This window comes from Carassius auratus, chromosome 20 (assembly GCF_003368295.1).
Source record: "Carassius auratus strain Wakin chromosome 20, ASM336829v1, whole genome shotgun sequence".
NCBI lineage: Eukaryota > Metazoa > Chordata > Actinopteri > Cypriniformes > Cyprinidae > Carassius > Carassius auratus.
The window spans coordinates 25,194,125-25,208,644 of record NC_039262.1 but is presented as its reverse complement, the minus strand read 5'-3'; the positions used below and the strand labels follow the sequence as shown (position 1 = coordinate 25,208,644).

The 14,520-nt window shown below is 35.5% G+C and overlaps 1 protein-coding gene across 5 annotated transcripts in view; it reads left to right on the top strand.

Moving 5' to 3' along the window:
* The window catches only part of LOC113121269 (pleckstrin homology domain-containing family G member 3), a 53,212-nt gene that overhangs the window by 12,839 nt on the left and 25,853 nt on the right, over window positions 1-14,520 (top strand). The window contains exon 1 of one of the 5 annotated variants that reach the window (XM_026291600.1): window positions 12,578-12,748. The exons of 2 other annotated variants lie outside the window; for them this stretch is intronic. In XM_026291600.1, the coding sequence (XP_026147385.1) occupies window positions 12,649-12,748 (100 nt within the window). In that variant the 5' untranslated portion in view covers window positions 12,578-12,648. Of the gene's footprint in view, window positions 1-12,577; window positions 12,749-14,520 lie in introns of those variants that run through there. 2 more of the 5 variants (XM_026291603.1, XM_026291604.1) reach the window with 2 other exon arrangements.

Here is a 14,520-nt window from a genome sequence, read left to right as displayed (position 1 = left end):
CATCTACATTTAGTCATTTTGCAGACACTTTTATCCAAAGCAGCTTTCAATTGGAGAATACATAAAGCGATTCTTCTTAAAGAGGCAAACAGACACAGGGAGTGCTTGTAATACAGAGTTTTAGACATTGTTCAAATAATTACAAGCTAGAAAAAAAGGAATAAATAAAGAGAGAGGTTTTTATTTTATTTTATTTTATTATTTTTTTAAACATACTCATGTTGTTTCAAACCCTTAAGATTTCTGTTCATCTTCAGAACACAAATTAAGATATTTTTGATGGAATCTGAGAGCTGTCTGAACCTGTATAGACAGCAATGCATCTGAAATGATTCCAAGTCCAGAAACGTAGCAAAGAAATCTGTGGATTAATCCATGTGACGTCAGTGGTTCATCCACAATTATACAAAGCTACGAGAATACTTTCTGTGCGCCTTTTGTGTTACCATTTCTAAAAACTTTCTAAAATGTTTTATAAACATTATTAGAACATTATCCCCTAACATTCTAATTAAGATTTAATTGGGAAACTTTCCATTGGACATTGTATGTAGACTCAAATGTTGCTCAGATTTCAAATTGTGGTTGAAAGTAAAAACCCAATCTTTCGGATGCCATCTTTTTATAGCTTAACTGTAACAAAATTGAACGCAAAGGATTGTGGGATATCAAAGGCAGCAAAGGATACATCTATGCTGCCTTCAAAAATCGACCAGATGAAGGCATCTCAGAAGACAGGAACTGAAGCTAACATTGAATTTGGACGTTCCTTGATGCCTTTCTACCTTGTAATGCATCCTCCAGGATATAATCTATTCAAAAACCGCTTGTAACACTTGAAAGAGAAAGAGAAAACTTGAAATTGCAACAGATGACCCCTTTTAAATTGTAAAAAAATATATGCATTTGTAATTGCAGATTAAAGTATTTAATGCCCCTCAGAGCTGTATTAAATGGTGTGTAAATTAGGGCTGTGCAAAAAATCGAATGCGATTTTCATGCACATCTCATCAGTAAAGACGCTCCTGTAATTAGAAGTATATCTCCCAGCACGTGCGTTCAGATCATGGTTGCCAGGTTTTCACAACAAATCCTGCTCAGTTGCTTCTCAAAACTAGTCCAAAACTAGCCCAATCGTGTTTCCAGGAGGTTCCCCGATAAAAAAAATTGCTTTCCGGGGTAAAAATTAAAGTTTAATGGCATGGTTGCCTTTGTAAAGTTTGCATTTTAGGGGCTAAATATCACGTTATTTCTATTGGGGTCGCTTCCACCCGCGGACATGAAAAACAACCACAGACTTGGCAACATTGGTTGGCATTTACTACACCGAGCCGTAATTCACTGACAATCTACACAAAATCGATTTTAAAATCGGTGGCGATTCTTTGTCGATTTTGAAAGCGATTTTGTGTTAGTTGTCGGTAGACTACGGCTCTGTGTAGAAACTGCCGCTCCACCTGAACCAGTGTTGCGAAGTCTGTGGTTGTTTTTCATGTTCGCGGTTTGAAGCAATCCCAATACCAATAACGTGATATTTAGCCCCTAAAATGCAAATTTTACCAAGACAACCATGCCAAAAAAACAAAACGTATATTTTAACCCCGGGAAGCATTTTTTGTTTTTATCTGGGAACCTCCTTGAATTTCGATTAGTTTTGGACTAGTTTTGAGAAGCAACAGGGCAGGATTTGTTGTGAAAACCTGGCAACCCTGATCTGAACACACGTGCTGGAGATAATACTTCCAATTAAAGGAGCGTTTTTACTGATGAGATGTGCATGAAAATCGAATACGATTTTTTTGCACAGCCCTAGTGTAAATGCATCCTAATTAAGCTTCTAATGCAGCTTCTGTGTTTCCTCTGCATTGAAAAGATAACTTTTGTTGATACTGATTTAATTTGCTTGGTAACAACCCAAATGCAAGAATTTGACTCAAAAAATTGGCCACACTTTTACAAAATATGGCTTCAAGATAAAAAAAATTCATAAAACAAGTTGGAAATTATTAGTTTATGTTACTGCTGTGAACTGACCACAGAGAATATGAAGAATATAAAAATATTCAGAAGTCAGCTAGCCACGGTAGTCCTTAAGATATCAGCACAATAACACACTCAGCAAAATATCATTATCATTATATAATTAATACTTTTAACTTAAAATGGATTAATTTTCTTAACAATGGTTTAAAATGCTTAAATGTAAAGTTCATAATTTTATAAAACTTTGTTTTTGTTACAACTTATCTGAACTGTAAATTATTCTTTTTACAGTAATTTTACAGTTTAATATTGTACTATATTAAACATTGCCCTGTACTCTCCTAAAAAATCCTGAAACAGCATTTAAGAATTTCATGGTTTTTAATGCTATTTAGTATGTTGCGTTATGTAAAATTGGATATAGTTACTGTGGTTGTAAATTGCTGTTGCTATACATTAATTCATTATGTTGTGGTGGGTTATGAAATTTGTAATTTTTTCACTGCTCTTCTCACACTGCATGACTGTTTGGGTTTCCATCTAGTTGTCTGATTTAATACAGGAAATAATGTAAGATCATATGAGAGAAGTGATCTCTCTCTAATATATTTATTCCTGTCAAATCCCACAAAACAGCTTGCAGTCCAAGTTGTCTGTTCACTGATTTGCAATGAAATAAAAAAATAAAGATGGAATATGAAGGAGAGAATGGTTGCTTGCTGATGTTCTGTTGCAGGCCTCTTGTAACTCCTCCCGCTAAACTTTCCCTTTTGTTCTTTCATTGGCTGTAGGTTGTCACCAATGTCAATTCACTGTCACTGTGAGTCTCCGACAGGTCCTGATATTTAGCAGGCCAAATATCTCAGGGGCATTGCCAAAGCATAAACTTTTCTCTTAGGCTACTTTTATACGACAATGATGTAGTCAAAACAGAAAAGGTTTTCCCCTATCTTTTTAAAAAGTTTCATGTATACACGATAATGTTTTCAAATTCAAGTTTACACGTATCTGTGAAAAAGGCCAAAAAAAACACTGTATTACGGATGCCAGGCCAGTAGTTAGTGCTGTCACCTTAAATGTAAACAGTACCTGTGTGGAAGTGACAATTATATGTTGCATATGATGTGTCTCCGCTTGTTGGTTGTAATATTGGTGAAGTACAGTAAATCCAAACTTTGCTGAAGAAGCATAAGCAAACTCTTGAGCAGCAACAACAATACCATGGACTCCACCATTGTTGTGTATGTTTGTTCAAGCTTGCCTTTAAAATTGACACGTTCTGAGTGTGTCTACAGTACATACCTAACATGTTCTACGCACGCACATGAGGTCACTGTTTTCAAAGATTCCCGTACTGGGTGTTTACACGGAAATGAAAATGGTGGTGTTTTCAAAAAGTTGCACTATGAAACCCGTTTTCAAAAAATATGTGTTTTCAGTTTCAAAAATGCTGTTGTCATGTAAACAACACGTTTCGTGTAAAACACATTCAAAAGTTTCCAGTTTTTGACTGAAAACATTGTGTAACGGCCCCTTAGATTGTGTTTTTGATAGCAAATGCACAATCGTCACTCGCGTGGATGAGCAAACAAAACAAACAAACTAAAAATAATTCCAAAGGTTTTTGGGAGATAAAAAAATTAAAAACCTAGGGAAACCAGGCTACACCAAAAACAAGGCTACACCAGGGGTACAGTTCTTTTCTGGCCATTTAGTAAAAATATTATATCATTAACTTGATCAATCATTGTTACTGCATTTAACTGTAAGATTATTAGGTTTCATAATGTGTTAATTTTTGTTTTGAAAGATTCAAGTGTGTTGTACATTCATTCTTTTTAGCAGTAAAGCGCAGGAGACATGTCTGATCAAATGAAATCCAAGAAATTACATTATGAATTAGTGATGATAAATGGTGGAAATTTGTATCCTTTCAATCATTCATCCATGCTGAGTTTTTTGTTATCAAGTAATTTGCCTATTCATGTAAAACACGTGTGTGTGTGTGTGCGTGCAAAACTTTATTTGCATGAGCACTGAACAAATATGCAAAAAGTTAAAACTAGATTTTTTAAAGCTTTTTCCCTTGCACCTAACCACTAAGAATAATATCGTGAATATGGTTAACAAAATAATGGCATATATAAGCAGTATTACACATTTAAATATTTTCCCAGATACTTGCTGTGTCCCACAGCATTAAATAGTAAAATTGTGTGTCAATAATGCAAAAAGGCTATTCCTCATTGAATTCAGCGAAGTCATCATCCTCTTCAGTTCAGTTTAAATGGTATCTGTGCAATTAAGTCGACAAAATCGCTGTAAATGAAGTGTCCTCAACTAAGCAAGAAACAGACTAATAGTAGCGTAGATGCCATTCTTCTAATGATGTAGCAAGTACATCGGGTGTTATGGGAAGTGTTTCCGGTTCCGGTTTACCTAATTAATGCAGCCTAAAAATCCTTTAACGGATTTGGATATTAAAAGCATATTAGTATGTTATGTGTAAGCCAGGTTAAAGAGATGGGTCTTTAATCTAGATTTAAACTGCAAGAGTGTGTCTGCCTCCCGAACAATGTTAGGTAGGTTATTCCAGAGTTTAGGCGCCAAATAGGAAAAGGATCTGCCGCCCGCAGTTGATTTTGATATTCTAAGTATTATCAAATTGCCAGAGTTTTGAGAACGCAGCAGACGTTGACGACTATTATGTACCGAGCTCATTCAAATACTGAGGTGCTAAACCATTCAGGGCTTTATAAGTAATAAGCAATATTTTAAAATCTATACGATGTTTGATAGGGAGCCAGTGCAGTGTGGACAGGACTGGGCTAATATGGTCATACTTCCTGGTTCTAGTAAGAACTCTTGCTGGTGCATTTTGGACTAGCTGTAGTTTGTTTACTAAGCGTGCAGAACAACCACCCAATAAAGCATTACAATAATCTAACCTTGAGGTCATAAATGCATGGATTAACATTTCTTCATTTGACATCGACATCATGGGTCATAAATTCGTTATATTTTTGAGATGGATAAATGCAGTTTTACAAATGCTAGAAACGTGGCTTTCTAAGGAAAGATTGCCATCAAATAGCACACCTAGGTTCCTAACTGATGACGAAGAATTGACAGAGCAACCATCAAGTCTCACTCCTGTTTCACACTGCGAGCATGAGCAGTGCATGAGAGTAACTACAGCGTCCCTGCAGCTGCGCCAGAGTATTCACACTGGAAGCGTTTGTACAGCTTCACAGCAATGGCTCCAAAGCTACATATTTGTATACAAGGACAACTGTAAATTTGTTTTTAAACGTTGGTCAGTTATAAACTTGAATGTTTTAATGTCTTGAAAGTTATAACATGGGAATTTGTTTGAGGGAAAACTGCTCCTATCATGACTTTCAGTCGTACTCAAATATAGAATGTGCTGTTTATACTGTTATTGTTATTATTTTTTTAATAATACATACTTTTACCATAGGCTTTTACCCAAATATGTGGTATTAACAAAGTTTTTGTAACTGATCCGGAGAAATGTGAATTATTCATTGGATTTTAATTACTCGTTAGGTGGCGTAAGAATCTCAAAATATACTTATGTAGAGTTGAAAAAAAAAAAATGCATTTCTAGCCAATTGTAATTTTAAATCTTAAGATTTTTCTTAGAAGCTGTCATGATTTATATGATTGTTTTGTGTTCGTGTTCATCTTGTGTTCTTGTTTGTACTTTGTGCCTTGTCTGTTTTTGTAACTGAAGACTCTGTGTAATTATTCAGTCTATTTCATCTATTTGAAGACATTGCGAGAGAGAAAAGAAAAGAAGAAAACTGTAATAGACGCGAATAGAAATGCGGATGGAAATTTGAATGTCAAGCTAACCGGCTAACGAATGCTAACACACTGTAGGCACCCTGCACTCGCAATTTAAAATTTCAATCAAATGGTCACATTAGTTTGATAGATAATAACGGATATATGAATTAAGTTTATATTTTATCACTTAAGACAACAGAGCGTGATAGTAAGATGGAGATTTAACAAAAAAGCGGAGCTACAATCACAAGCCACGAAGGGGAGATTGTATGTTTGCTACTAGATGGCAGTCTTATATGATAGGTAAAGTTGTTCATACATAATAATGTTATAGATGCTGTCGGTGTCAATATTGCAATAGAGCCACATTTTACATAAAACAGATAGTCATGAGATCATGCTGCAAGTTTGCTTTTGTTTAGTTTTTTTGGTCTGCAGCAACATCTCTTAAAACTGTATGAAGAACATTTCAGGGCAAGGGCATACACACAAGACAAGACCATAGACAATAAAGGGTTGCCCTATATTGGGGGCCGTGCAAACGTGAATATTTTGAGCCGAGAGTGCACAAGCCTGGGGCTCTTTTTAAAGCAGGTAAATGGATTAACAGACTGGATTATCTGGAGGTGAATGGAGAGACCTTACACAGTGTCTCCTCTGGTTAGTGTCAAGATAAAGCTTCACATGGGAGGGCTGCCAGTGACATACAGTACAGAATCAGCCATTACTGGATATTCATCTGGCAGATTTGGATATTTAGTTGTATCCACCAACTTTAACAATAATTTTAAAAGATTATAAATTATTCAAGGGTTTGCTGTGATGTTGTTGGCATAGTGTGAGCTTTATGTACTCAAATTTATGTCACTTCCTAGTCTTTGTTTGTGTGCCCTTCTTAAGCAGTCACCACTTTTTCTCATGAGAGTTCCTCACACATAAACACACAACATGTGTTACACAACACAGTACAGTTCATTATCATTAGTGTTATGCTCTCTGAAACACGGTAAAATTGTGTCTTAATGAGTTCTCAAGTGAGCTGTAAATTGTCCCCCAGTGCTGTTGTTATGCATTGCGGTGGCTGTGTGAGTGTGTTGAGCGACTCAAGCTTTAATTCTGTGTGCGTGCGTGCGTGTGTGTGTGCACTGTAGCTGTCATTTCTGCACAGCTGAGCCGCGAGTGATGTGTTGTTGTCTGTTCTGATGGGGGTGGGACAGTTCTACTGCCTCGAAACTCTTCATAATTGAATAGATTTTGAACTCTGTGACTATTCTACATTTGAGATTTGAAGGAGACCTGGCAGTAAACATTGTATGGTGGATTTTCTGTCATGTGTTTTGTTAACTTTTTGGCAAGGGATGGTGTTTGTCTGTAGACACCCCTAAATATGTTAAGCAGGATTTTCCACCTGTTGAGTTGTGTGCACCTGGTTGTCCTGGAAAACATCAGTTTGAAAATCTGCATGAGAAAGCTTTACATGAAGGTGTGTAAAACAATCTTTTTTATTTATTTTAGTTAGTTAGATTAGGCTATCTGTAACTTTTAATCAAGTTAAGTCGATTATTGTTATATTATTTTATGAAATGAATAATATATTTAAGTCATAATAAAATGTATTTAATCCAAACCTAAAGATTGATTTAGCACAGCAATATGTTCAAATACCGTATATCATTGTGTGATTGTGATATTTTTTCTGCCACGACTAGTAACTTTAGTTGTTCCTCAATTAATCATAATTTTTAGATTTTCTGCCCCAATTCCGAATGATTAATTTGGTTATTTTATTGTGTGGGTGTTTTAATATTTAGTTGTACTAGCATAACAGCTCTAAAACAAATACAGTATTTTCATTGTAACTGATTTTTTTTTTTTTTCAATTGTGTTTTAATTTCATTAAGATATTTTAATTTCTATGCTTGATTTTGGGTTAACATTCTGTCATTTAGGTCATTCACAGCCCGCTGAGCACTTAGTAATGTTCTGCTTTGGACACAGTGGCGTCTTTGTCTTTATTAAGCAACAATGAGTCTGTGTGCATCAGTGATGCAGACAAAATTTTTTATTCATGTTGCCATTTTAAATAAAGAAGAATGCATGCAGACCTGAATTATTTCTCATCTAAGTAAAGACTGGAAACAAGCTGCCTAAGCTCTCTTATTTGAAGGGGTCAATGACAAAGCAGTTTCCTATATTTAAGGTGCTTAGCTGTTGTCACCTGCCAATAGCTCTGTTATGATGTATCTTTCTGCTCTACTCGTGTTGTATTAACAGGTCTGTAGCACACATCTTTGGGTGATGGCCAGACTGTAAGAAATGTCTTATGGATGTCTTATGCAAGCTGCATTAGAAACATGATGGATCTTGGATGAATTATATGTGGAGTTTGCATGTGTATAGTGTTATTTTTTTTCTTATTTATCATGCAGTGTTTGGAGTAGCATACTATTATGCTGTTGTTGGATTCAGCAAAATCATCTTATGAAAGAAGTTTCTTCAATTTCTTAAAATAAATTAAAAGTTCTCAAGAACATCATTTTTTTTTTTTTTTTTTGGACAGGCTTTGGTGTAATTGTTTGGTGGTTCATGCCACAAGCTTGCACAAGGCAGTTTTAACCAAGCCATCCAACAACAAGCGGAGAGATTAAGCGCTATAACAAGATGTGCAGTGGACCAGTGACCATTAGCAATCTGGCTTATTAGCCAATTAGAAAATACCACACCTAGAATCATACAAAAGACTCCAAAACAATACCAGAAAGTATTCAGCACAATTCAACAAAAGTCATAAGATTAAAAACAAGATCCTATTTGACTTTTAATTTTTTCTGTTCTAATATTTGACTTTATATGTATTTATAAAAAGTCATTATCATGACCAATCTTCATTTACATTATTGATCCCTTCAAGAGTACTTGTTCACCTCCCTAGTAATAGTAAAAGTAAAGCTTTACAGTTAAACAACCCAGTAAATTGATTGAGCATGTTTTTTATTTCATTACATTGACTTTTACAGGTAAATCAACAATCAGGAGTGAATGTATACCTTAGAGTTGAGCACTTGTAAACCTGTCAGTGTCACTAGACTTCTAAGTGGCTGTAAGAACCAAACTAATCCAACCAAGGTACAGCACATCGGCTTAGAACAAACTTAAAGCCGTAGACCAGGTGTAGGTGGCAGGTGTGGATTTAAAAGATGTTTTGTTTGAGAAAAACATAAGATACACAGCTATGGTTTACTTTTTCATTTGATTTAGTTTAGTTGGTTTGGCATCAACCACATCAAAATCATTGATTTTACTATAATCAGTATAACCTTGCTACAGTGCTTTTGTTTTTTTCCACTTGGTCAAGCAATGTGGGTGCAGCTTTTCTAGTACAGAAATCAGACACATGCCAGCTAAACAATGACAACCATTCATAGCAACTGAGGCGCATAAGCTACCATGGATCCACTCACCTAAATCTTTTCATAACTGGAACAAATTACAGAAAACAACAGTTTGGTGATTGAATAATTTGAGGATAAGGACACAACAGGAAAGTTATATTATGTTAATATTATTGAGAAAATATCCACAGTCATTCTTTTCAGATTTCACAAACTGGGCATGCAGAGCATTCACACTTTGTAATGACATTGAAACATGTTCTGGGACACATGATTAAATATCATGTAAGGTGAGTAGATGTGAGGCCAGAGTTTTAATTGTATTTGTTTTTTTTGGAATGCTCAATGTATCCAGACCATATTAGTATTTATTAATACATTTTTTTGTATCATTAACCATAAAATAGTGATCAATATAATCATAAGAGTGGCATTAATGAATGTCAGAATAACTTGTTTGAAAAGCATAACTTTGTAGGTTATTTTCACAATTGCATGTGGTAATTTAATATAACAGCTGATTTGTTCTGGCACACATAGAGGCTAATAATTTGATACAGCTCTAGGAGACAGAAACAGTCCATGACTGTATTTACTCTTACCCTGTCAAACACAGAATAGAGTTGGGACAACAGCAGTCTTTTCTCTGTCACATTATTTGTATTGAATTCACAGGTTTAGAATTCCTTTTCCAGTATCCATTACAATAACAGTAATATCTTGTTGCACATGTTTTTATGGTTTTGTGCTCTCCACTTGAAGCGTTTGAGACATTTTTGTCAAGTTTGGCTTGATCAGTGTTTGCCAGTGAGTTCCATGAGCTGTTTTTGTTACCGTCACATTGTTTTATCAGGTTTAAAACAACAAATATAGGCAGACAATTTTGGGGTCGAGATACATCAGTCAAATTATCAGCAATGATCATAAGCCTTCCCTTCCGATGGTGAACTTGGACACATAGACTTGCACATCCCTGTCTCTTGCAAAAAGAATGCAGTTTTTTGTGTCATACTGCTTCAGTTACATTTAAAGACTAATTGTTATTCTACGCTTTTTAGTAGTGCTGCACGATAAATCGCATTGTGCTTCACATGGAGCAGCATTAACTACACCATGCCATTGTTCACTGACAAGCTGCGCAAAACTACAATCATAATTTGTGAAACCAAAACTCAAAAGCAAAACTGATTTTGTAGTTAATTCTAATGACTTCCTAGGTGCAGTTTTAATCTTCCTGTTACCATTTGTAGTTTTAATTCATGATTATTTAAAGCGTCTTTAAGCGTTGAGTCCTGTTATAAAATAGTTTAGTCCCTCTTCATTTGTGTTATTTTTCAGTGTAGGCTACAGTGGATCCTTTCAAACCTAAGGAATTTGGTTCTGGTTGGTATCACAGACTAACTGCTGATATGTTTCCCTTTGTTTTAAGAAATGTCATATGAAATACTCAGAACTCTTCAGCCGTACAGTCCCTGATAAAACATTAACCCAAGGAATGTTCAATTTTCAGTCTTTTTGCATTATTTTTGATCTGGAATTGTTCCATCTGATCTCTTTGTTCACAGGTTTGTGGACTCTGCAAGCAACATAATGCTATATTTTGGCTAACATTTCTGACTAATAATATACCTAGTGCTGCCATCAGACCATCATCAGTCCCTTTGCTTGAACATTTTCGAATCTGTGATAATAATATATCTAGCTAAAAGTACACCTAAAATTTTCAGAAGTGTTTATATTGCAAGTGCTAATCTTAATGTGCAAAATTTGCCATCCACCTCAAACACTTTTATATTAAATGTATTTTGGAATGTAATTGTACATTTATTCAGAAGTGCTTGAAACTTGTTTTGTGTTTTGACTAATTGCATTTATGTATAACATGCTCAAAAATGAGTGTTACATCCATTCAATTCATAAAGTAAATCATCTCGATGCACAAGCAATATATGGGTGCTGGCAATATAATAAATCAGCTTTTTTCCCCTTTTATAACATAAATTCAGAAGTGAGTAGTCAGTGAGTGGCCTGAACTAATTGCCAAATGATTCTTAACTGGAAGTCCTGTATAATTAGTCCGATTTGCTTATAGAATAATTTGGTTTCCTAAAAGATTGTCCATAAATTGCACCAAAAAATATTTCTTCACAACAAACATGTGGAAATGTATTCACTGTATGTACTACCCATATTTTATAAAGACTGCTATTTTATTATTTTTGTTATTATTTTGACTTGGTCCCTAAACACTGGTACTGTTGGCACTCTTGTTTAGAGATTTTTGAACAGGGCTTCCCAAGACCTTTTGTGGCATGACGGTGACCATTTAACCCCACCCACACAATGTCCTCATGCCATTTATGCTCCTAGGGAAAGCTAGCCAGTTCAAAGCTGGTAATAGGGCATCAGTGATGTTTATCTTTTACCCCACTGGGTTCAGAGAAAGGTTAGTGTGGAGAGTTTGCTTTTAACTCGGAACAGGTGAACTTTATGTGTGTATTCTACATGCAGAATTCCTGGACATACTGTTATGTTTGGTAATTGTAATTTGAGGATGGAAGACAGAAGTTGATAGTTTGTTTATTTTTATATTAAAATAGTTTCTCCTATCTAACGTAATCTGTAGAAGCAGCTACTTTGTAAGTAAACCATTTGTAGGTCTATGTTAGGTCTATTTCTTTTATGTCTGTTATATAGAATATATTTGTCATATTGCTAAGTTTTTTTTTGTTTGTTTGTTTTTTTCATTTACTGTGTATATGTAAAGTATCTTGAGCCGTAACTCTTTTAGTCTCTGATTATCTTGCCCCCGCTGTGGCCACTCCATTTAAAAACTTGTAATTGGCTACAGCTGGTCTGGGATCATTTTCAGGGGAGAGACAGACAACCCAAAGGGTACTTACTGCAGATACATCATACAAGTCGCCTAATCTACACATACATACTTATTTTATGAGTGTTGATTTAACAAAAAAACAAAAAACAAATGTAAATCATTCTAGTAAACTTTTTATTGCAAGTCTGTAAATTCATGGCAACCTGTGAGTAATTATGGGAATATACAGCTCTAAATTACATAGGGTTACTAAAGAATGAATGTTCACATCATCATGTTGTACTCTATTCTTTGAGTCCAGCTACCTTTTCTTGTTCTTGTGAAATGTACTGTAAAGGAAGAGTTATGCACTTCTCTCTTTGCATTCCTTCAGTCTTACTGAGCTACAAACTTTTATCAGTTTCTCAACACTTTATGAGTACAGCCAAGCACAGCTACTAGACCCTGCCTCCTTAGGAAAAGAGGTGTGCTTTATTTGTTCATAAGAGCTGCTATGTAACAGTCAACTTTGAATGACTTTGAACCCATTCTGGGGAAAACTTGAATGATACTAGAGTATGCAGTATAAGAACATCAGAAAGCAACTTAGCAGTCAGCCGCCATAACAAGTACAACTCTTGAGGAATGGTTTTCCAACCTCATGCGGAAGTTTCTATCCTTAGGAGTATTTGGGAGGAGAGATGCTGGTTCACTGGCTTTAATCTCAGGTTATTACAGTGGTTTGGTGAGTCTGAAGTCTTTTCTTGTCATTAAGAAGAATGCTTTGAAACAGTTGAAGTTTCTAAGTTCCAAGAAAAGGGTTGAAGGACACTGATTTTAAAAGTCTTCAAGATCTCTTTAAAAAAAGTATTCTCTTCAAAAACTTTAAAGTATAGGATTTAAAAGTTAATAAGTTAATAAGACAGTTAATAAGACTTTGGAACCGTGATGGCTTCAAATGTTTGTTCTAGTATGTTCTTAACTTTAAGAGTGTAAACTGAAGGAATATTTAATTTATATTTACATTTAATGAATCTAGCAGCGGTTATCAGGTAGGTTTCATTCTCAAAACCTTAATTTTAGAAAGGCCGGCCAGCACAAATGTTGTTTGATAATGTGGATGGTAAAGCTCAACTGGTCATCAGACACTACCCCCTGCTTCCTTGATGTCCTGGTTAGTGCTGGTGTTGTTGACCCCAGTTGGACAGCGGCTGTTGTGCTCAACTGAAAGGTTTGCAGGGATTACAGGGAGCATTGTCTTAGCAAGGTTGAGCTGGAGATGATGCTACTTCACCCAAGCTGAGATCAGTCTTGATGTTAATCATATTGTCATTCTTGATCGCTTAGCTTAAATTCTTTGGCCTCTAGTTTTAAGTTTTTGTATCTGCATCACCAGCTAGAGATAACGACTGTCTATAACTCATAATGTGAGTCATTCTGAAAACCTAATCAACATGGTGACGAAAATGTCTGTGTGAAAACTTCATCCATGGCTCCCACGCTGTAAAAGGATTTTAAGCAATCCAGTCGGACCATTTAAAGGGATACTCCACCGCAAAATGAAAATTCTGTCATTAATCACTTACCGCCATGTCATTCCAAACCCATAAAAGCTTCTTTCATCTTTGGAACACAATTTAAGATGTTTAGGATGAAAACCAGGAGGCTTGAGACTGTCCCATAGACTGACAAGTAACTTACACGGTCAAGGTCCAGAAAAGTATGAAAAGCATCTTCAGAATAGTCCATCTACCATCAGTGTTTCAACAGTAATGTTATGAAGCGACGAGAATACTTTTTGTACACGAAGAAAACAAAAATAACAACTTTATTCAACAATTCCTCTCCTCCGTGTTCCTCCAAATCAGCATAATGCCATTTTGACAAATCTGAGCAGTACGCAGAAGGTGTACATCACCCGCGCCACAAGGACACATTTTTTACATTTATTTAAGCTTTGGTTTGAATGAAAACAGTGCATCTGCACAGTGCGGCTGACACAGAAGAGCTTACGCCATCTGCGTACTGCTCAGATTTGCCAAAATGGCTCTACACCAAAAAAATTGTTGTTGCCACAAAATACATTTTTATGTACGTTAAACATGTACTCTGTTTCTCCCACTCTCTCTCTGACAGTTTGCACACATGTGCTAATGTTGTTATAGCAATTTTAGCAGTAAGATGCTTAACTAACATATGCATAATAAAAACTTTAAAAATTACATGATTTCTCAGAACCGAGGTAACAAGGGTGCTGTTCGTAAAGAAAATTTATTTTCACTATTCATATTACATAGCTGCCGAACATATTTAAGAGACGCACATCTCTCTCTCTCTCTCTCTCTCTCTCTCTCTCTCTCATCAGCTGCCTTTGTCTTCTATCAATGGTTAAAGCCTCTGTTATTAGGTTTAAAATAATGTTTGAGGAGATGCGGAAGAAATGATTCCTACTCTCAATAGCATTTTAAGTACAAAAACCGAACAAATGCCTTGAACTCTGTCATCTGATCGATGTCT